Source organism: Ictalurus punctatus, chromosome 9 (genome assembly GCF_001660625.3).
Source record: "Ictalurus punctatus breed USDA103 chromosome 9, Coco_2.0, whole genome shotgun sequence".
NCBI lineage: Eukaryota > Metazoa > Chordata > Actinopteri > Siluriformes > Ictaluridae > Ictalurus > Ictalurus punctatus.
Window position 1 is genome coordinate 16,625,207 of NC_030424.2, and position 24,690 is coordinate 16,649,896.

A 24,690-nucleotide genomic window follows, 5' to 3' on the forward strand; every position below is an offset into this window, starting at 1 on the left:
TGACATTTTGCCGCTTTTTGTGTTTTCTGTTTAAAATGTCGGCTCTGGGGAGGACAGCGAGTGTCCTCAGTGCAGGAGCTCGGCTCATCAGACGCTGACCTCAGCACCTCAGTAAGTGTTAAAGTGGAAATTTTATACGAGGTTAGGCTAACAGGCTGAGCACAAACCAGAGCACCAGGAGTCCCATTCTGCGCTATATTGCAATGTTGATCTACCTCAACGTTTGCCTTGATTGTGCTACATTTACACTTTTACACTACACACATTTTGTAACATTTTATTTGTCAAGTTCTTTAACACTTATATCTCAAACCAAGATGAAATAAATAATTCTGTTATGTTTTTGACTGTTAAAAGAAAAAATATTCGTTGTTTGCCTTAATAAAGTAGGTAAATGAAAAATACAGGGGTTAAATTCAAACCTTTTTTTTCTACTGGTCTTTGTTTAAATTGATCAATAATTATCGATACTGTATGATATGAAACATTTCTATCGTGATAAATTTATTTAACTGTCTCACCCAGCCCTAGGTTCTCAAATGTTTTGCAGCCACCGACCCCTTATAAAAAAAAATTGCAGGTTAATTTCAAATAATACAACTATTCAAATATTAGGCATGTTATTTTATTTATAGAACTGCTTGTTTCAATTCACATGACCAGTTAAACAGCCTAAACTATAAGAACCCAGTAATTAATATAATAAATTTGATAATGGTGGGTTGTGATTTCTGCCATTTTAACTGACGATACTCCAGACCACAATTTGAGAACCATGACTTTATAGTATAGTAGTAATATGCTTAGTTGTATGGTTGTGTGTGTGTGTGTGTGTGTGTGTGTGTGTGTATATATATACACGTGTGCATGTGTGTTTACGCTTCGTTAGTGGAATACCTGGAGAGGACAATAGACCGCTCTACTGTTCCTCTTTTACTGTTTTTGAGAGCAACAAAAAGTGCAGGGACATGGTACAATCATTTCTCAGCCACTTCCAGTCAGATGATGTTTCCCATTTTAGGCTTTTTTTTTTAATTTCATGCCCTCTCCCACGCAAATATCGACCCGTTTGGAGGTGCACAACTTGAAATGGATTTTTTTTTTAAAAATGAGGCAAAAGGCGGTGGGTAAAGGGATCCATCCTCCAAAAGCACTAAAAGCAGCTGGAGGGGTATTTGCGTATCTTTTTTTTGACTTTCACTATTTAGTCTATCTATCAGGTCATGGAAAACCATTCATGCAATACCAGAGAATTTAATCAAATTCCAAATGACCAAAGCCCAGCTCTAGAGATAATTGTGTGTATGTAGCAATAGTCAAAATCCATTACACTGAAGCACTGTAGCTATGCAGGGCTTTTTCTGTCTAAGTAATGATTTAGCTTCATAAATCTTAAAAGCATGCAGTGTAATATTATTATTTATCCATGTCCATCTTTTTTATTTTATTTATCAGGAATATGAGCTCCTGAGATGAAACGGTTACAGCACACGATCTTTGTGTTCTCATTTTTTGCTTCTGAGCATTATTTTATTCTCCCCTCTCTTTTCAGTTTGGCAACAAGGTTGTGGCCCATGTAGCCTGCGACATCTTCCAGCTGCTGGTCTGTCACTGGCAGCACCTGCAGAAACTGGAGCAGTCCCTTCCTAAAAGAATAATTGAAGTATGTGCATGTGGGTCTCCTTTTGACTAGACAAAATGTGGACATAATTTACCGCATTCACTGTGCTGCTTTGGCTGAAGAAGAACAGTGATTGATTTTTGTTTCCTTCCCTTTGTAGATTTTTGTAGCAACGATAGCGTTCCTTCTGCCCAGTGCTGAGCATTCTACAGTCGAGGCAGATAAAAAGGTAAATACAGACGCTCTAAATGACCTGTTTTTATTTATCCCATCCCATTTTGTTTCCAACAGTTTTGTCTTCTGCTAATTTAAAGGCAATTGTTGAGTGTTGTTAACCCCCCCGCCCTCATTTTTTTTTTAAACGAAAGGGTACTGTGTGAATTAACTGAATGGAGTGTTGTTTCCTCCTTTTTTTATGATGTAGTTAATGGTATCCTTGCTGCTCTGCCTGCTTGACTGGTGCATGACTGTCCCTCTGTCCATCTTACTGGAGCCCATCACCATGCCCATGCTGGATGACCCTTCCTCTCACAAAACACCTTTGTTGGACTACATATACAGGGTGAGTAACCTTCATTTTTCTCATGAAAAGCCTCAGTGTAGCGCTTTGGGTATCAAATGCAATCACAGCATGCGTTGATGGTGTGATGTGTCCTTTCTCGATTCCAGGCAAAGGTTCAGTAATCAACTAGTTAAGCCTCAAACACTGATGAGGGGACCAGGGCACAAAGCGAATGAGATATTAGTCCCTCGCTGTTGAGCAGATGCGGTCGGCCGCAGACCTTTGTGCAGATGTCATGCTCAGAGGGAAAAAAAATGGCCAAATTATTTAAATACCCTATTGTTCAATTGATAAGCCTGCCAATGAATGCTGAACTTGAGAATTCAACTCATCATCATATGAGAGAAACTGCACCTGGTGCAAAGACAAAAAGGATGAAATAAATGTCATTAGTTTCCCCCTTCACTCATATGACTGTTAATCATTTGCAGCTAGTCATTATATGCACAGTGGGTTTACTTTATTTTCCAATTTATCAGTGTTAAGCACAGTACACTGCAAGTACACTTAACTCATGCCTTTTGTGGTCATGATGATGCAGAACAGTACATTTATTTGGAGCACACTTCAGTTCAATGCAACTACAGTCGATTAGGAGGAAACACATTCTCGTGTGAACCGTGATGCTTTTTAATGATGTCTGCTGAGACTTCCTGCAGTACCAGAACTGCTGAGTGTTCATCATCGTATAATACACACAGAATAAAACAAGACAGGTTGTGCTGATGTAGGAAAATAATCAGTGACTTGAAATCACTGGCCCGATGCGAAGCGGAATTACCTGGTGCGACCTCGCAGTTGATTATTTTCCAGTAACAGCATGTACTGAGTAATTTTGTTATTTATTAAAGAACATTTTATCCTTTTATAACCCCGTTTAACATCGTGTAACAAGCACAACAAGTTAGATCCTGTTATCACTTACGTTATAACAGCTGTAAGCAGACAAAAATGCGGCGTGTTACCTAGAAACCACCAGGTCCTCCATCTTGAAGACTTCATCATGTGGGAGGGAAAACTTTAAGTTACAGCTTTACCTCTGATTGACACTGGAGACTCCTTCCAAAAAAGCAAAATAAGTGTTTCCTCACAAAAAGCTTTAGTGTATCATGTATCGATTACAAGTTTTTATTTAAATCAGTTTATTTATTTATCAACTATTCAAGTACCTGTAAGTTGATACTTTAGAAACAATAACGTATTAGAACGGGAATGATGAGAGAAATCTGGCAGCTGTCACTTCTGCCTAATGTATGTGATGCTGTTATAGAAAATGAATCAGCATCCTGTGACCAATCAGAAACAAACATTCACCAGCTCTGTGGTATAATGTACGGCAAAAGATTATTCAACCACAATTTAGAAGTGTTTTAGGATTTTTACACTGTATTTAGACTTGTATTAAATCTGTTTTTACACTTTTTATGATATATACGATTTACACTATAGGTTTACAGCTTTATAATTTATCTGTATGAAATTAAGCGTGTATAAACCTCCAAATGGTTCTATCTGAATAGCTTCCTATACTCTTGTCTAGTGGACTGTTGCTATGCAGGACAACCACTTAGTCACCAAGCAAACAACCTCTTAGGAGAATATCTGCCTCATTTCCCATGCTCAAAATTCAGCTCATTGTGTTCCAGATAGAATAAGCGGTGCAGCATTTTACTGTTGAGTGTAAATTTTTCTGTTGAGATCACTGAGATATAATTGTAGGTGATTTAGTAGGTTTGTTGGGCTGTGCATTATAGGATTTCGTGTGTAGTCCATTCAGGATTATACGTTTCTAGAAGTCCAGGCACAATTATTACGGCATGAAGAGAAACAGTTGTTGTTTCCAGGTAGTACTGAAATAATGAAGCAGTAACATTTTGTGACTTACATCAGATAGCAAATCAGTAAAGCTTTTTAATATAGATTCTCGGCACTATCTGATCATGTTTGTTTACCTTCTGGGCTTGTTGCTTGTGTGTGCTGTGTTTGAGAATGAGCCAAAGGGATAAAGTCTTAATTAAATCAAACAAAGCAGCCCTGTTCAGGCACTGTGATAAACTGTGCTGGACCGTGTCTTATCTTGTCCAGCCAACAGAGGCATGGCCATCTGTTTAAGCACATTCATACACTGCCATACTGCATGAGAAATTGATTATTAGTCCATAAAACCCACTCTGATTAGGGTTTCTGGCTTAGCACGGTAAATAATATCTTGCTTCCATATGGTGGCCTACTGTAGGGCTCAGCTAGAATAAGCCACATGTGGCAACATTTGCACATAACGTTTCAGTTTAAAAGAATGTTTTTTATTATTATTATTTAGGCGTTTGCTCTGCTTTTGCCAAGAAAAATACTATCAGGAGCTGAAAATTATATTTTCCATTAAGTAAGTTTTTATAGCGATCAGGCAAATTAGCTGATGAAACTATAAAGTAGTGTAATCCATATTTCTAATTCACTAGGTCTTAATTAACATCATCAAACTTCTGAGAACCTTATCACTATGAGTTTGAGCTGTATTTGCTCTTATAAGGGTCCGTCTGGCTGTTTTTGATTAAACATCCCTCAATGTTCATTGGTAAAAGAAGGTGAAGACTGTAGCCTCATTGGACCTCTCATCTCATCAAAATGATAACGTTAAGATCGTTCTTATTTATTTATTTTTTTTTTGATGATGTAGTTTTTAAAATATTTTTTTTTTGAAAATGATTAACATTAAAAAAAAATCTTTCATGGTAGATTTTAATGTATTTTTATAGACTTTTTATCATATAACTTATGTTGTGATGTTAGCTGACCTGATGAGCAACTTGATGCTAAATAAATGAATTTTATAGCATAACATTTTTGTGATCAAAAATGGCGAATCAATAAATGAATGTCTGTACAAATATTCCATTTATTTATTGCATTTTCCATACTGTCCCAATTTTTTGGGAATTTTTTTGAAATCCTGCAACTTCATTCTCTATTGTGCAAGAGCTCTAGTATAAGGTCACGGTATAGCCAGCTGTTGGAAGTGTGGAATGTGAGGTATGTGTGTTTCTGTTAGACGGTTACATCTGTGTTTTTTCCCTGTATGATTAGGTGCTCCACTGTTGTGTATCCGGCTCTAACCTTCACACACAGCAGAGCCACTACCTCCTGAGTCTGGCTGATCTGTCTACAGACTATGACCCCTTCCTGACACTAGGCCAGGTCAAGAACTCTGAGCCACAACCTATGCACAATAGCACAGGAGAATTTGGCAACCTTCTCACAGTGGCTGAGGGTAAGTTCAGGCTATCCTGAGTTAGATTTAACTCGAGGAAGTTGTGGTGTACGATGTTTCTTCTGTGTCCATAATTACGCTAAGTGTATTTATATGACAAGAGCTATTAAGAGAGTAGTGCACTATATATAAAGCTTCAACATCATCTCATTTTCCTCTCCAAAAATGCAGAGGAGTTTTATTATTCTGAAACTTTTTTTTTAATGTATTGGACTTAATATAATAGCATCAGAGCGGAAACTACTAAAAAGCAATGCATTAGTCCTCTATTTAAAAGCAGCCCATTTAAATTATTATTCAAATTATTTAAAAATTCCCTTTTCCCTTTTTTGACCTTGCTACATCCATTAGGCAACTATTTAAAATCTTTCTAATGGTTCTTTTAGAGGTTCCTATTTTTCAGTAGTCATGCCTTTTATGATGGTCTGTGTAGTTTTGTAGAAGAAGCAAAACATTTTTTTACTGTACCAGCATCGTTCATTGATACCTTTCATACTTACACACATATAGCAAACAACCCTTGCTAAAGAACAAATTAAAAGCAATATTCCAGCACCCTCATATTGATTGGCTCACCTCAAAGCCCTCTCCATCCTTAATGCAGTGCACTAGATTTCCCATAGGGGTTTTCTTTTGGCTTTAATGGTTGTGATGGTATTGATGGCACTGTCATGTGTGAGCATCCTTTTCACTCTAATCGCAACACTAGAATTCCCCTTTGAGCTGTCCTCAGCATTTGCATAGCTGTTATTGAGCTCACTGTAAAAGGTGTGATGCTCATTAGTGCAGCTCTTTGAGTACTTTTTTCCTCTTTATTGTGGAGACTGAATAGATCCTTTGAAGGTGTCTTTGATTTAATCTGAAGATACCCAAAAATCTGCTAGGTGACCAGACAAAAATGACACACAAGAAAGATTTTTTGCCTAGTACTAATAGCTTGAATCATGACTATTGGAGCTGAGGGAAGTTCCTCCAGAATCAAACTGATCTTATATTCAGCCTAATATACGCATGTACTTGTGTTCCTGAAATTGTACATAATTTTTTTGTTATACTACAGAAAAGAAACGAAGGAACATGGAGTTGATTCCTCTGACGGCGAGAATGATAATGATGCACCTCATCAACCATTTAGGCCACCAACCCCTCAGCGGCGGCCCGGCACTACTGCATAGCATGGTTAACGAAAACCATGACAACCCCTACGTGGAGTCGTCCGAACTCTCCTCAGAGGTCTTCAAGAGCCCTAACCTGCAGCTCTTTGTCTTCAACGACAGCACACTCGTGTCTTACCTGCAGATTCCCTCTGATCCCATGTCTCTCTCAAGCACAAACTCCAAAGAGAACTCGTCTGAGGTGCGAGTGATCGTGCGGGACATCTCTGGGAAGTACTCGTGGGACGGCGGTGTCCTTTACAAGACTTTCGACAGGCCGAACTTGCACTGTAGCAGCACTGGGGATGAGCCTTCACACCACCACACTAGCTATTCATCCACTTCCTCAAAGCAGACCTCATCTCATGCCAGTAGATGCTCATCAGAGCTGGAAGTTGAGGATAGTGTGGATGTGTTGGATCAGCTTCTGGAGCAATTGGGCCACAGCAGTCCTGAGTGCCTGCCTCAACCTCAGCAGAGACTCACACAACCAGCTCCAGCACCCGTGGGCATGAACTCAGAGACAGAGGGTGCCATCATGGAGGCCATTCACAGACAAGCACAGCAGGAGGAGGAGGAGCTCACCTGCAGACGAAATGAAGACCCCAGTGTCAAAGCAGCCAGTCAGAGGGAGCCCATTCACCAGGAGCCCAAAGCACCATTCTATTTCTGCCGCCTTCTGCTCAACGAGCTTGGCATGAACTCCTGGGACCGCAGGTATATGTCCATTAGTGTAGAATAATTTACTTTTTCCACTGGTGTATGAGATATTTAATTTATTTAAAGGATTTTTTCCACAATATTTTTTTTCCCTCAATAATTGGATCATTATTGAATTATTTACATTTAATCTCTTTAGTGATTAGAAACCCATGGAGGAGCTAAGAATACCACATTTTTGTGTTCTTTAGCTGTAATCTACAACCACCTCTACCATTTTCCACTCAGCTTCTCAGCTACCGTACTGATGCACATCCGCTGTTTCCATACTGCTCAGCATTCTCTCTTTAACGCAAATAATAAACCACTGCTAGTGTTGAGTGGCCAAATAAATGATTTTGGTGTGTGTTCTTTTGCTATAATTATCAGAAACCATGCAACTTACTGTTTTTAATACCGTCAGTTTCAGCCATGTTGTAAATCGTGTCTTCACTGGACCAGTTGTGGACGGCTTTGAGAGAAGAATCTAGATAGGACTGCGAATGAAATGCATTAAAAAATTGTATAGACATATTGTCTTGATTGCATTTTCTTAATTGCAGAAAAAGCTTTCATCTCCTGAAGAAGAACTCAAAGCTCTTAAGAGAACTGAAGAATTTGGATTCGAGGCAGTGGTAGGTTTTAGATGCTCTCATGCTCATCTTTAAGTGCTTCATTAGGTTTCAAATGGTATGCAAGCTTTTATCTCTAATTACCAACTCTTTGTGAACAAGGACTAGCTATATTATCTATGCGCAATTGCACTGGAAAATGCTAAACCATGCTTAGATATGATGAAGCAAGGAATGAAACGACCTCGTTAATGTACTGATAAAGCCGAATTGAAATCAATTGTAAAGCTGTCATTTTTGAGACATTATTGCACCATGCTGATCAGTCAAACCTTTAATTATAGCATGCATTTAGGGAACAAATTCACCTAGCGCAATACCCAGTGTGACTGTAGACAGCTGGCTAAATCCTTTAAGAGCACTATTAGTGAGACATGTCTTAAGGCCACTCTTAGCTACTCCTTTCTTTCAACCCCCCACTAGTCTAATCCTGCCCATCTCTAGCAGAACACAGCTCAGCACTCCTCAAACCACTGCGATCAATAGGCACTCAGAGTGGCTAATTACAGAGGCTTATTAAAGAATACCCCCAGGATCGGCCCAAACTTTCTCCCTGTGCACATACCTGCTCTGTGCATAGCAACCACTGTCTGAGCATGCCAAACATCGCAGTGCAAGGGCATGGTGCTTCCACAGCAACGCTGCTCAAGCGATGGAGAAGAGGACTGCAGAGATAAAATGTTTATTCATTTTACCTGAGTCACCCTTCTTTTTTTTTTTTATCCATTATATACCTGAATGTACCCTTTTTTTGTATTTTTGTTTGCATTTCATTTATTTAATATACTGATGAGGGGTTGGCATGTTTTGGCTTTTGGTCAGCTCTGTAGAAGTAAAATAATGTCTTGTGCTTTTTTCTATATACGTGTTTAATATTCTGCCAGTTACTCACATATATAAGAGTATGTGAAGTATATTGAGTATGGGATTTTGTTGAATTAGTTTACTATTGGTAACACTATCCGGACAGATGTAAATTGGATATTCGTTGTAAGTAATGATGATCACCATACAGTATGGTGGTATTATATTACATGTTCGATTCTAAGCCAGTTATTCATGCTAGGGATTTTAAAATGCATTTTCGAAATGATCCAAATTACTCTTGAATAGTTATGAATAACAAAGTCATACTGTCATAGCAATTGTAGTGTCAAAGTAATTTTACCGTGTCCATGTGTTTCAGTCGAGAGACGCACAAAATTGCTGTGTTCTATATTGGTGAAGGCCAGGAGGATAAGTGCTCTATATTGTCCAATACTGAGGGCAGCCAAGCGTATGAGGATTTTGTCTCTGGACTTGGATGGGAGGTACAAATCAAACATTACTCTCTGTCGCTTTTGTTGCATTGATACACACACACACACACACACACATGCTATAACATGAAGTAATTCCAGTTCTTGAATGAATAGCTTTGTCTTCTCTGTGTCTCAAACCCCCGCAGGTGGACCTGGCTACTCACTGTGGCTTCATGGGAGGTTTGCAGAGGAACGGCAGCACGGGAAACACTGCACCGTACTACGCTACCTCAAACGTGGAGGTCATCTTTCATGTGTCCACTCGTATGCCTTCTGATTCAGATGACTCGATCACTAAAAAGGTACTGCTCATCCTGTCCCTTTGTATTCACTGATATTTAAAGAATATTGTGATTGCATAGTTAAGCTACTTTCATGTAATAGGTTTTGACACAACTAATCATGTTATATTTTCCTGCATCTATTTACATATATTTTGAAGACTACCTGGTGTATCTAGGGAGCTGTTAGACTGATAGTAGATTAGTGTCGCAAAGCATGTGACGAGCACATGTAAGACGTGACTCTGTCGCTGTGCTGTTGATTACCAGGCACTGTGTGCTTGCTGTTAGCTGAAGCACTGTAGAGCCGAAGAGAGCAGTAGTCATGTCCTGCCTCAGTAATGGCTCCGACTCTCTCGATTCCTGCATGCGCTGTGACCTGGGCCCCGATCATCCCATTAAGTCATTGTGCCAGGGCCAGGGTCCTGCTAGATGCCCTGCTGTCAAATTCCGCTCGTGTTGGCGGGGTAGCGATCGACAGGCGTTAGCTCGTTAGCACTGGCGAAATGAGCCACCAGGCTCCTGCTTTGCGAATGCCGCCAATCTGATCATGTGCGCACCCACAGAGAGGGGATTCATCAGGAAGATCACACTGACACAGCTCACTGTTAGTGTTTTATTAGTCTGTCTCAGCCACGTTCGATTTTCCCCCAGCACAACGCATGCACTGGAGGCGTGGTCCAACGGTGTTAGCTCATGGTGGAAGGGTGTGTGCCGTAAGCTGTGTTCGATTCATTTGGGCCCCTTAATTGCTTTGCTCCTTCTCTGGTGGTAACCAGGGGGGCTAGTGTGTGCTGCAAGGGTGTACAGGGAGGGGGTAATAATTCTGCTTTATCAGCCACAGCCAGGAAGGAAGTTACCCTCTAAATTACAAATGTAACTATGTAGTCAGGAGGAGGGGAAGATGGGAGAAGGAGAAAGGAAAAAGAGAGGAATTCCTGAATTCAATTTTGTGCTGGGGGGCAGAGCAGCTGGCTGTGCTAGTAATGTAGTTATTTGAAGGGCTCAGCCATTCAGGGCCACGGCCTGTCAGGAGGCAGACGGTCAGCCTGACACACAAACTCACAAACACACCCACACACCCTCTCGTACTCCGATCTCTCTCATACACTCAGCACGTTGGAGAGCAGGAGGAAAACTGCTCTATGTGGGGCATGCGTAGCTCGTTTCTGTTTCAGAGTATATTGTGAGTATGTGCAATCCACTCTTGCAAATGAGGCTAGGTGAGGGTTAAATGAGGCTAATAACACTGAACATTCATTTAGCAATTCTGTCTTTCTCCACTAGTATTCAGCTTTCAGCCATCCAAATCATGCATTATCACAATGTTGTCTTTAACACCTGGCACATTTCAGTTTAGTTGGAATCTTTAATATGTGTATAGCATGTTTCCTCTCTTTCCCCTGACCTATTTACATGCCATTGATTCTTCTGCTGTCACTGAAATGGATCAGTATGCACTGGCCCAATCATCTTGTTGTGGATTTATTTAATTCTAGCCCATTAGCATAATTAAGGGCTTAGGGGGAAATGTAGTAATTGCATTTTTTTGGTGGAGAGGGCATGTTTTGCTAATGGCTCATTAGGCACCAGTGCATTGGCAGATGTTCGACAGCCTGTCAAAAGATCCTACCTTAGCTTCGAGTTGTTTTCAGTCAATTTTAACAATTTGCATATATGCTCATTTATAGTTAAAATAATTTAACTATCAACTCTTTCAACTCATTAAATGTTTTCCTCATATTAGAGCCGGTCCATTCTACCTACATACTCAAAATTGCGAGGGCAGACTGAAAATTCCTCAGTTATAAAAAGAAAGGAATAGTTATTAATTTCTGTTTCATGTTTATATAAACTATACTGCATATGTGAGATTGGACATCAATTTAATTTATTCACTTACATTTTTTTTTTGTTGTAATGGTTGTCTTACCTCTAAGAACAAAAAGGAAAAAATATTTCCTTGAAATGTATTTCCTAGTTTAATATAAAATGAAAATGTTGGCAATTTTGCAGACGGAGCAGTCAATTTAATCTGTAATTGACTCATTATAATCCAATTTCTTAAACTTATTTTTCTCCACATTTGAAAGCATAGTTAGAAGATGCAGGGCCATCTCTGCAAACCTAAAATTAGTGCTTCTTCAAAACAAATTTTCATAATCAAATCTTATTAGAGCGTGTTCACATTGCCTGCGTCCAGTGGAAATTGAATCATTAGTGTGTTCTTTGAATCAGGCCAAAGTGCTCTTAAAGTAACATCGCATGTGGCTACTGGACGATTGTGGGTAAATCTAGGTTTTAATAGCCATCGCTTAACATGATATCACTTTTCATAATTAATTATGCTTAAAACATTTTTCATTTAATCTGTCAGTCAAAGCAAACATGATCATATAGTGTTAGTCAGATTAGACGTCCTTGTCAGTATCAGTCACTTGCACATATGCAAATTATTCTTTAAAATTACAATCAACGACTCCTATTATTAAATTGTTGTAGCTTTTAAAGACCAGAGAGCATTTTGTTATTGACTGAATTTAAGGGAAAATAACTTTGTAGATAAAGTGCCCCTAAATGTGAATAACTGTGTGAATGCTTGTGTGCATGTTGCCCTGTGATGGAATGGTGTTCCTGTCAGGATACCTTCCCACTTCATATATAGACTCCACCATGAACCTGACCAGGATAAAGCGGTTACTACTGATGAGTTGGCAGTTAGCCTTAGACGTGAGTCAAGGGCTGTTATATCGTCCAACGCAAGGGGCATTGGCTTATTTCACACTCTGTCAAAAGACATTTTTGTGCACATGTGTCTGACACAGATTTGTTTGGAGATCTGACACTGGCTATTAAGAGATCAGGACTTGTTTTAGAGGACCAGGTAGTGGTAGACGTTGGAGATTTACTAGTGTAAATGAAAACAATGAAATTAAATAAAAAAAGGGAGGACATTTTTTAAACATCACACTTAGTCCCCTATTTGAGGGAAAACTCTTCAATCTTCTACCAGCAAGTGAGTACCAAAGAACATGTTTTTTGTTTGACCCACTTGTGATTACATCACAGTTTCCAGCAGCTAGTAATGCAAAAAAAAAAGTTTATAAATAAACACCTACGGGAGATTTTGGACCAACATGTTAGACAGCAATCTCCCCTACCACAATCATAGAAACACCTATTGATGGAATATGTTTTGGTGTCCAACCCTTCAGTACAGTTCCACTGACTTGTAGAATCTATGGCAAGGCACGTTGATGCTGTTCTGGCGACCTAGGTGTCTATCAGTTTGTTTTTATATATCCATCTCAATGTCTGTATGCTCATGTTTCTAGCTTCGTCATCTGGGAAATGATGAAGTGCACATTGTGTGGTCAGAGCACACGCGGGACTACCGGCGGGGCATCATCCCTACTGACTTTGGAGATGTACTGATCATCATCTACCCCATGAAGAACCAAATGTTCTTTATTCAGATCCTGAAGAAGCCACAGGTATGCTCACTGTTTATGTCCACATGCTGCATTTTTCATGGATGATAAAACGTTGATAAAATGTTCATAACATGGTAGAGCATTTGGAATTTGCCCGTTATATCAAAACATTTAGAGCGTTATGGTTCTATTTTCCTTGACTCAGTGATCTTTGGTTGCTTGACTCGATGGTCTGTTAGTCTGCCTCCACTGCATGCCTTAGTCAACTCAAGCCCCCTCCCATACCTGAGACCATTACTGCACTGTCGGCTTGCCGCTCTCTCATCATTGCCAGACTAGCTTTCATCTTCACCATTCACTCATACTGCACGCACACACACACACATACACCCACATCTGTTGCTCTTGCTTGGATGTCAGACAGGTCAAAAGCTTCATGAGTGACCAAAGTAGGGCCACTGGTAATTTCTCTACAAGCCTAATTGTATTACCCAGTAGCATAATTGCAGAGCATTTAGATAGCAAATATACAATTGCTGTCAAATTCACATACATTTTGGATCGAAACAGTTTTAAGCAATGATGAAAGCCAGTACAAAAAAAAACAAAACAATACACAGTAAATTATCCTGCACCTCCATACTGGTAAAAGCATCCATAAAAGCACAGAAGGTAGAGCCGTACTTGAAGAAATTCCCTTGGCTGCATCAGTGCCAAGACAAATAACTCAATGCTGTGTTCAATGAGTACAAGCCTTGAGAGGGAAGTGCAGTATACCATATTGACTGGCGTCATTTTGGTCTGTCATGCTTATTGATTTTCTTTGGCGATGTGGATGTGTAATTGTCATAGTGCGAAAATAGAGTGATCATAATCTCTGCGAAGCCGACATGTGATAATATGCATTGTTTTAGGGGTTCATACTCATCACTCCATTCTGGTAGTGATTTTTATTTTTTTATTTAGTTTTTTTTTTTTTTTAAAGACATCTGTCTTTGAAGAAGCATCTCTCAGTGACTGATGTCTTTTAATCAGACTGTTTCCTCCTGTCTCAGGTCCCTTTCTTTGGCCCTCTGTTTGATGGAGCAATAGTTACAGGGACGCTGCTGCCGAGTCTCGTACGGTCCACATGCATCAACGCCAGCAGGGCAGTGAAGTCTCGACTGACGCTCTACCAGAGCTTGTATCTTTTCAGCAATTCTTCTTCACATTTCAGAATTCATTTAAACACAATCAGGAAAAATAAGAAGGTTACTAAGGTTGGAAAAAAATATATTTATATATAGGAAGCCTATATCCCAGTTTTTCATGGTTAATATTACCATTTCACATTCATATTTGTAACAGATTTATATGTATGTATAGATTCCTAGTTTAACAGAGATTAAGCAGAAACAACTGGCATACATGTAAAGCGGGCTTCAACCTTCTCCTAAATCCCTTTCTCATTCAGTGCATGCACCCGTAGTTCTCTGTCTCAGGTCTCCTGAAAAGGGGAATGAGAGGGCAAAAAGATGGTCACTTTTCACAGCTTTGAACAAAGGCTTGATCGGTTCTAATGAATAATTAAACTGTCTGACTCATGCTCATTGCAGGAACAGCTGCTGTACAGTACCTTTTTCACATACATGGACACATCCACTTAGACCTTCATTTTTTCTTTCCTTATCTCTGTCTGCCTCTTTTGCTCTTACCCCTTTCAGTATTTCTGCCTCTTCGTCATACTTCCCTTTATTTCCTTTCTCTTGCCTTATGTCTCTTTCTCCTCTGCTGTTCGGAACAATAGCCTTAGCTCTGTCGCTGAAAGGCGACTGTATTTGTGCAGAGATGAAATCTCCTCTGGAGTTTCCTCATCTGACAATGGTCGGGGTCCGTGCAATCTACCGTCTTGTTGTGCGACAGTGCTCCAAGGTAATTAGCTGAATATTTCTTCAAAGGGAGCGGCTGTGTTCGGGGTTCAGGCTGATAAAAGCAGGTCCTGCTCTGGAGGGGCCTCCAGCAGCCCACCTCTCTGCTACACCATCACTCACCTCTAATTGGATGTGCTGTGGAGAAATGGCCACCAGCACTTGGCCAGGTGCACCGCAGGCCACCTTCTTGCCCTAAACTGCCCCATGCCATGTTTGTGCATTTGTGTAGGTGCGTGTGCTCTTGCTCATGCGTATATATCTTTGCCACACCTTGTGCAGTGGTTCTGTTCTCAGGTTGCTGCAGCCAAAGGAGTAGTATTATTCCTGAGGACCTGGTGGGAGCTCTTTGGACAGAGAAGCCTCTCTCCTGCTGACACTGTATTACACAGACTTTTCAAATCACACATAATGTGTCATCTATTATTGATTTCAGCTCTACTGGAAAAAAAGAAAAAGCCACTGTGAGTTTGAAGTCTGGTGTGCCAAATCCCTTTTTTCAAGTGGGAGTGGACAGGGCTTGTAATCTTTAAATTCATCGCACAGATGTCCAGAAGAAAGGTTCAATATATATAGAAAATATATATTTAAGTATTGCTAATCGCAAGTCTTTTAAAGTAGTTAAGGGTCTTTTGAGATACTGAATGCATATTACTATGCTGAATTTAATGCGTATAAATGCCATGCATGCATGACAAGGGTTTATTAAGGTCAGTTTCTGGATTCATTTATTCTTTATGGAAATTTGTTTACTGGCTTTATGATTTGTTGAATATTGAGGACACTCTCTGAGGACCGTCTCTCTGTCATAATGTCAGTCAGCAGAAGTGATTACCATGCAACTTGGAGCAGTGGTCAGAAGGGATGACTGAGATTCACTGACCTAGTCAGGCTGCCTCACTAGCTTCCCTGCTGACCGGAATCGATGGAGTTAGCATGTTTCCTGACTTCTTTCTCTCTCCTTTGCTCCCTCCCTGCTCCGGCCTTTTCTTCCTTTTTTCTTCAGTCAGATCCAGCTCCAGGCACCAATCAATAGCTATAATCTGTTCCTACCCATCGCCAGTCATGCAAGCTTCAGCTTTTAGCACTCATCACAAGGTGGATGAGAGGGAGGGAGGGCTATTACCAAATAGTAGTACCTTTCCTTGATGCTTTCTTCATCGCTCCTCTCACATTAATCAGTTTTAATGAGCTTCATTGCACAGTAGGTCTAGGATTTCACCTTCTAAGTAGGTGTTTTATGATACATTAATGAAAAAGAAGCGTTCCAGGCTCTAAAAATAAGTACTTAGTTTGAATCAGGAATTGTATAGGAAAATCTAATTCTATTATATTCTATTGGCTGTCAGAAATATCTCTTGCCCGGGGGTTAAGTAAATGTTTAAATCTTTATCTACTGTGTCAAATGTACTACTGTATATTGTGTGGAGTTTGGTTTTAGTGCCTATAGGTAGGGTGTCTAAGGCAGGCCTGTGTGGGTTAAGAGTCCAGTGCCCCCACCCAATCACAGTGTGGTGACTCTAATCCCATTTCCACTCCAGTACACTGGCTTCTCTCCCCCTCCTGCCTTCCTCCCTGCTCCTCCCAACTCACCAGCTGTTCCCAGAGGCTCTTTACAATATCAAATGTGTTCTGATTCCCCATACCCCACCTCAGCTCCCTCCAATCCCCCCTTCCCACTTTTTCTCCCACTCTTTCTTTTCCATTTAGCCTCAAAAAACCTTAGTGCAAGCTCATATACTCTGCCCCCGCTCCTCTGCCAACAAGAGGGTCTGTGCATTCGGTTTTAGGTTGATGACCTCTCAAACCCACACATACACACACAGATGCATACTCTTAGGAAGTGGGTGGCTCTCGTCCACAGGCCTGTCATGCCCAGCCCTGACTAGAGTCTCACTCAGTCCCATATGGCATATGGCGTATAGCTGCTGCTTCATATGAAATGCACAAGTATTCTCCCCTCCCTCTCTTCTCTCTTGCACTTCTCTAATGCTGAATGACTCATAGCATTATTGCTTTCTCTGTCTCTCTCATTCTGTCTGTCTGTCTGTCTCTCTCGCGCTCTCTCTCTCTGTGTGTTCCCCTCTAACTCTCCTTCTGCTCATGGTGCCTGGAACAAAGACATCTCCCTCTCTCTCTCTCTCTCTCTCTCTCTCTCTCTCTCTCTCTCTCTCTCTCTCTCTCTCTCTCACTCACATGTGCACACACACACACACACACACACACATATACATGCGCACACATACAGATCCCCCTGGGGTGGTGTTTTCTTTTGGGTAACACCAGCTTAAACACAGGTAGAGAACAAGTTTGTAAACAACTAAGTGACAGGCAGGTGGTAATGGATACAATGGATGTGTGTGTTTGTGTGTGTGGTTTTTGTACAACTCGTCAGCTTTGAATGATCTTTTATCCAGTACTGGCTTTCATCGCCACTCATTAGAACGAATTAGCAGTATAATGCATTTGTAGTGATCCATTACAAGTCTAGCTACATGCTCAAAAGATCCCTAAAGATTCTTCCTATAAACTGTGGGACATGGTCTTGCTCTGTGTCTTTAAATATCGGCCCCTACCTCCCCTCCCTCAAAAGTAGTGAACTCCGTTAGGCGTTTGTGCCTGACAGCTGTCTGTGTTCTGGCTGTGTCGTGAAGGGGGTGGTGTGACTAGATCTGGGTGAGATCCTCCAGTATGGGGAATTCTGTGGACATGCAGGGGTAGAGTTACCTTGAACTCACTCCATTATTACTGCTCCCTCAGGAGTAACACACAGGCGAGCTGGGAAAACGTTACTTAATCACCTCTTAAGCATGAAGGACGAGTCTGTTCAGTCACACTTGCCTCAGTTTGAGTGTTGCCCTGTGTGTACACCTGAAAGGATTATTATTATTATTATTATTATTATTCATTTTTGGAATTAAAAAAAAAACTCTATGTAAAAAGAGAATAACAAACTATAGTTTCTAATAATAAGCCTGTACTCTGCGAAAATAACAGCACTATCCGTCTGTGGTTAAAATAATAAATCCCAATCAATCATTTAAAAAGTGCACGAACTTCATGCTTGTTTTTGGCCGGGTGAGCTAGGTGACCGTTTAGGAGCCACGTTAATTGTGATTGATGGCAAAGCAGGCGAGGGGGAGTGTTAAAACTACTTGTCTTCTCAGAGTAATTAGCATCCAGCTAGCCGTTCCATCTGTCTGGCCAAGCCTTCTTTAATTAATGAACTTTCTTTCTCCTCCCTTGCCAGATTGCTAACACAGGGACATAGCTGTTAGTCCTCTCAGGTTATCCAAATGGAAGTGGCTTTGTGGCCTTTTTCCCATAAATACAGTGGCGTTCTCATTGATTAATTCTGTTTGGAATTTCTTAGTCTGTCTGACATACTTCATGTGCCACTGCTGAAACACCTTGATAATGAGCTTGTTCACGCAAGCTGCAGTATTTTTCTGTAGGAGTATTTGAAAGTGTGAGAGGATGTTTGAGTGAGTATGATTGCGGCTGTGAGAGTATGACTGGCACTGTGGCTTCGGTTTGTTCTGTTTTGTTTCTCGCTCATCAGGATGAAATATCTCGAAGCGCCAGCACTATTCTCTGTGATATTCACTCCCAAATGCTTCCTTAGAAACCTCTAGTGTCTTCAGGCGTATGTGTGTGCGTTCTCCTGTTCTCTCTGATTTTTCCTCTTGTTAATCGGCCCGGTCATTCACGACTGGCCGTGTTTAAGCACATTTCCTATTCTGTGGATTCCTTTGTCTAAGGCTTGTGCTGATAAGAATCCTGCCTCTAGGGCTCTTGTGATATTGAAATTCTCCAATGCTGAGAAAGAGCCTTCAATCATTCATTATCAGTAGCACACTGATTACTATTCAGTCTCCTCAGTTCCAGGCAGACGTCTGTGCTCTGTCCCACCAGGCTGGGCCTGAATAGAGCACAGCACTGCTCGCTTATCCTCGCTTATCCTACACATATCCAATTCTTCCACTAAATGTCACAAAAATGTCACCTGCCATGTAACCCACAGGCATTATGCTTCCTTTTCTTTTCTTTTCTTTTCTTTTCATTTAATCATCATTTTTCCTTTCTATTACAACCTGGAAGATGGCTGCAAATATTTTGAAGATGTGATTAAACTCTACCCATTTTGTATAATAAATGCTCATTATTTTTCTAGTGTAATTATTTTTATTTAACTAAACTTTTATTCAGTGTTATGCAACATTGCAGTGTTATGTAATTAGACAGGCACGGAAGTAACATTTATAAACTAATGCACACTTTGGATTTTCTCGTCTGGATCTTCTCATAAGTCTCATTTGGACTAAGCAGATTATTCGATTGCAAACACCGGTCTTTCAGGGCTGTTTGTTTAAAGACTGTGGCTCTCTCTGTTTCTCATTACTGACAATCTTAAAAGAGGGCGGTTTAGTTGATTATTTATAAGTCTGTGTTAATACCACTTTAAATAGTTCAAAGGCAGTGAGGGCTCCTCCACACGCTGGACTTAATTGTATTATGCTAAAGGATGTCCTTATGTTCGCTATTTGCATCTTTGTACAAAATGGAGTCCTCTACATTGAAGATAAACAGAACAACAGCCGAAAACAAGAGCACAACATAAAAGTGTGCATAACGCTTTTGTCCAGCCCTTCTCTAGACCTTTGATGTGGAAATGGAGTTTCTTTACATTCTGAAGGAGAAGACTGCAGTTGGTTGCTTGGGAGTGACAGCAGAGGGCTAGGCTGCAATGCATCATTGATTCTCTTTGAGTTTTGTTGTGTTTCTGATGAGTTCACTGCACTCTGGGGTGTGAAGGTATGAAGAGAATCATGGCCTGTGTTATGGCCGTACTCATGCCATAGTGTATGTGTGAAAATAATTGGGTACTACATTATTCATATTTCTTTAGGATTATTTACAAAGCGTTCCCCATCTGTCACATACATCAATAGAAGCGTCTTCCAACTTTTTGTAAATACTTGGTTGCCAGTAGTAAAGGCTTTCTTCCATTTCTTTCATTGGACTGCAAGGCGTGCAATTTGTTTCTGAAATAAAAGCACTTAGCATCTCATTTCAGTGTGCACATCTTTGCAGCAAACAGTGCATATAGCCCCTAATTAGTATTGAGAGACCCTACAAATCTATAGCTATTGTTATTCAGATTGTGTTATTCATGCTCAGTGCACAGAGCCCCGAGCTGAGGATGCCATAGGCTTTATAAGAATCTTCAGCATATAAAGCAATCACCCCCTCTTATTTTTGTCTCCGATCTCAAAAACTCTTCGTCCCTCCAGCAGAGGCATCGAGTCTTTCCTCTTCCTCTAACTGTGTTTAACCTCACGTATCCTCTTTTGGCTTTGTCTCCTTGTGAAAAGCCCTGTTATGCTGAGGGCTCCAAACAATGACGACAAACAGGTTTAATGAAATAACCAGCTAAAACTTCTAAGGAAAAAGGCATATCCACTGTAACCAGTGGCATTATGTGGCAAAGTACTGTCTAAAAGAAGTTGTTGTTTTTTTGTAGCTCAGGGGTAGAGCGCTACAAGTCTGTAGCACTTCATACGGTCTGTCCTGAGTTGTGTTGAATCTAGGCTTTGTTCAAAATGTTGTATTCTGTTGACGAAGTGAAGCAGCATTCTCAAATTATCAGCTGTCTTTTTATAAGCAGTTGTAAAAGTTCATTGTCTGGTTGGCCCATTTAAGACCTCATCCATGGCGTCTACGGCTAACTAAATGAGCTCCATGCAGGCATACTTGTTCTGAGCAGGCTCTTGATTAACCCTGGAGTGACTGGCTAATGTCATTGAAGGACGACCACCTGGTGGGGGGGGCTGTACAGTCAGCTGCCGCTGAAAGCCGCTGAATGCCTCGGACCAGGTGCCAGCTTCCACCGTCTAGCTAATTGTTGCCGTGTAATAGCGCGCTTGATTGCACAGAATGCCTCAAGGCGAGGATTAAGGAAGAAAAGAAGATGAAGGGGAAGAAAAGCTGTTGCCAAACCAGAAGTCTGTTTTCTGGCTTTCTTTTTTCTTCCTCTCTCGTGTAATGTATTGTTGTCTTTTACTTTATTCTAATCTGTTCAGGTAGGACTGACCCTCTCTGTTTTGACACTAAGCCAAATCCTTTCATCCACAAGATGGAGGATTAATGGATTGTCATCCATCTTGGTTTTAATTTTTGGAGCCTGCATTCATGTATTTCCGTCTGGATTCTAGATCCCAGGTTTTGCCTGTGTACCAGCTGCACTGTGAATATGAGAGGAGCTGTCCACAGCACCGTAACCCAGGTCATACTGTAGCTTTCACTTTCCTAGCACAGATCCAAGTCGATTGGTAGTCCTCTTTTTCAGCAGGTAACATCACAAAGTCCCTGTCAGCCTGAATCCTTTGAGATATTCATGTTTAGCAAATTATTAAATATTCAGTGTGTGCAATGGCTCATGAATTAATCTCATTGTTTTAATGAAGAGCAATGAGAATGATGAAGCTTTTCATCCTGAGGATCCCTGTGTCAGATATAAAAGAGCTTTTCAGAGATCCACACTGCCCGCCCATGACTTGAGGCGCGTCCGCACTAATGCATCCATCTTGTTATAACTTCCCCATAATGCATTGGTTACTGTTGATTGCCTTTTATAATATCAGCTAGTTTACTTAATTATTTTTCCATTGTGTTCCACATCTAAGGCCCTGCTTTGTAAGTGCAGGGCTCTTATTAATGAGTGGTGAGGCTGTTCGGTAGCTCGTCTGAATGCAGAGGAAACCACGTGGATATTACAAGCAAATCTTGTACAGCTAATGTAAAGGTCAGTGTAGGAGCGGGGGATCTGACAAAAATTATCATATCATGGTGCTTGAAGGCATTTAAGGCAACCAGCAAAACACTGGTGTTGCATTAAAATAAAACCTCAGATTAGTAATACTTTTATTTAATGTGTACAAGAATCTGAAATGGCAAACACCACAAAATGCTGAAAAAATGGCAATATAAACAATCTATACAAAGAGAACATTTTACAATTTTATAGATTCAGTGCAAATGTAAAAATTGTACAATCCGTGTTTAATTGTCATTTTAAAAAAAAGACAGAAAAAAAACTATAGTGACTTATTTTCATCACAATACCATTACTATTTTAGTGCCACAATGAATAAATAGAATAGGTCTTCAGTAAGACATCATGTAAATTGTTTTCTTTTATGACAAATGGAACGTTTTATTATTGAATAGTTTTTGTTTTGGATCTTTCATTCCTTGTTATTTTACTGATGAGCCAAAATTACTAAAAGATGTATGTTCTGAATTTTTGAGTAACCTGGATTTGTGCATCTCTGAGGAATAAAGAGTGCTTAGTCACTCCATACATTTCCTTGATCATCCACTCCCCAGTGATGTAGTATATGAGTGCTCTCCGTGTCCCTTCGGTTGCACTATTAGAACGGTGCAACCTGTTGACCTTTTCCATTCTCACTCCATTCTGACAGGCCCTCTTCCTTGCTCCCCAGATCGGATCAATAGTTACTGTGCTATTAGGAGAGCTAATGTTACGTGTTCAACTCTCGACGTGGCAGACATTTGATTTAGCAAGCTTATAAATCTGTGTTCATGCCAGCCGAGTCTGTCGGGTCTTTGTGGGAATCTGCACTTGCAGTGATGTCATGCTCATAATTCCATTTCTTTGCGTCTGGTTCTCAGATGGATGCTGGTGAGGTGAGATGTAAAGGACGTCCCCCTGGAGGTTCAATTAACCTGTCCTTACCCTCACCCCTCCCCTGCACTTTTAGCCCCTCAGCTCTGGGCTTAATTAGGGTAGGTGTGTAAAGACACACACTCGTCGATACAAATACATTTTTTTGTTTGTTTGCTTGGGGACTTTTTTGGAGCCAGCATTACTGGCTATACGACGTCTATGAGGAAACTGTAGTATTATCTCTAATGTTGTGTATGTTCTCTTTATTTCCGTCGATGATTTTTTTTCATTCCTTTATTCTTTTTCTCCCCCTTCTTTTTTCTGTCATTCTGTCTCTATGTCTCTCCGTCCAACCTATAATCACCTCACACCTCCTCTTGTTTTTTTTCAACGGGAAAAACTTCACGCTTCAGTCCAATGGCGTGACAACAGGTACCCTTGCAGCAGTGGCCCAGAAATTCACCAATCAACACCTGCTGTCCCATGGGCTCATGTAGCTGACAGAAAACGGCATATAGTCCAACACTTGGGACATAATACTGCTCTCTTCCACTCTTCCTCCTTCTTATGTCTTGCCTAAGAATTTTCTTTCTCTTTTTTTTTTTTTTTTTATTGTTTCACCCTTCTTAACTACGTAGGGTTTTTCCCCTGTAAAATGCTTTGAAGTGAATTATGTGTGATAGACGAACTAATTCATGATTCAGAGCAGAAGACTGTTTTAGTTGCATTTTCAGTAATAGAGCAGAAGAGATTTATTTTTCCAAACATGTATGTTTATGTATATACAGTTGCAGTCAAAATTATTCAACTTCAATTGCAAATCATGTTTATTGTCACAATGTGCAAACTTTCAGCTCTTTGCAGTGAACAAATCGAACAAAAGCAATTGAAATAGTTCAATGTGACTAATGCTTCAAGTGGTTTCCCTGAAAATGCAACTTATAATGATTTCTCCAGTCTCAAAATTATTTAATTGAATCCCTCACAGCAGCACAAATATGCAAAACATGTGTTGTCTCAAGCACACCTGATGCAACTAATCAAGGGCAGCAAACCCAAATAAAAATCATCCAGTGGAAAACCTCATTCAGTTAAAGTTGAAAATATGTTGCTTCACGGCTTAATTGAGGTGACACGTGAGTTTGTGAACCTCGGGTTTGTTAGCCTATAGATAACAAGAGGGCGGACTGTGATCAGAAGAAGAATAGGGGTGTTTATCATTTATGCTGTTAGCTTGAAGCCATCTTGTCCACCGACACAATAGAGTTTTTGAGTTAAAATAAATTTTTGTTCTGCCTACTAGGATTTTCTTGTTATTAATAGTGGCACCTCTCATATTCTTGCTGTTAGATTCTGAAGGGTTCGTTGTACCTATGTAGCTTGAGAGTGCAATAGGAGTGCCCATTCTTATGCAGCTACCTGTTATCCTTCAAGTTTTAAGAGTAGTTAAGATGTAATGAAGGATTGCACCTGAAATCCAAAATTTTAGAAACAGAATATAAACATTAAGCTAGTCTAGACAGTGTTTCAAAACCGCCTGCAACCCCCCCAACTGGCCAATTATCCTCTTCCTTGGCCGGACAGCAAGGTCATTGTGATTGGCTGAGGTTAATGGCTGGTGCTTGGCTGGAGTGGAGGTCGAGCATGCGTGGCCACTCTCTACTTCTTCAACTTGTCACTCTTCACACAAGAGCCCATTTAGTCACCACAAGAGAGAAGGAAACGGAAATGTGTTGTTAACCTTGGCTTTGCTCATGATAATGACTTTAGTAAAGTGAAGGATTTTCCTTGTCTTTATTTACTCAATAACTGCCTAATGTAGTATTAAAATGATTATCACACTGATGTGTCACTTAGAAATCATCCCAGTTAAAACATCTTTACATCATTTACCTAATAGATAAAGTATATTTTGTACAGTGCCCTCCACTAATATTGGCACCCTTAGTGAATATGAGCAAAGAAGGCTGTGAAAAATTCTCTCTATTGTTAAACCTTTTCTTTTTTTAAAGTGCACTTATTATGCTTTTTCAACGTGCCTAATTTTGTTTTAGACATCTCATGCAATAGGTTTATGTGCATCTACGGTCAAAAGCACTTTAATTTTCTCATAATTTACATTGCAGCATCACCTCTCTTTC

At 40.3% G+C, this 24,690-nt stretch overlaps 1 protein-coding gene across 5 annotated transcripts in view; it reads left to right on the forward strand.

Annotated features, from left to right (window-relative positions):
* ralgapa2 (Ral GTPase activating protein catalytic subunit alpha 2) overlaps positions 1 to 24,690 on the forward strand; it is a 128,570-nt gene that overhangs the window by 82,423 nt on the left and 21,457 nt on the right. For all 5 annotated transcript variants that reach the window (XM_017476062.3, XM_053682928.1, XM_053682930.1 and 2 more), the window contains 10 exons: positions 1,553 to 1,663; positions 1,782 to 1,850; positions 2,046 to 2,183; positions 5,268 to 5,451; positions 6,512 to 7,322; positions 7,868 to 7,939; positions 9,123 to 9,246; positions 9,384 to 9,539; positions 12,854 to 13,012; positions 14,008 to 14,135. In XM_017476062.3, coding sequence (XP_017331551.1) covers positions 1,553 to 1,663; positions 1,782 to 1,850; positions 2,046 to 2,183; positions 5,268 to 5,451; positions 6,512 to 7,322; positions 7,868 to 7,939; positions 9,123 to 9,246; positions 9,384 to 9,539; positions 12,854 to 13,012; positions 14,008 to 14,135 — 1,952 coding nt within the window. The remainder of the gene's footprint in view (positions 1 to 1,552; positions 1,664 to 1,781; positions 1,851 to 2,045; positions 2,184 to 5,267; positions 5,452 to 6,511; positions 7,323 to 7,867; positions 7,940 to 9,122; positions 9,247 to 9,383; positions 9,540 to 12,853; positions 13,013 to 14,007; positions 14,136 to 24,690) is intronic.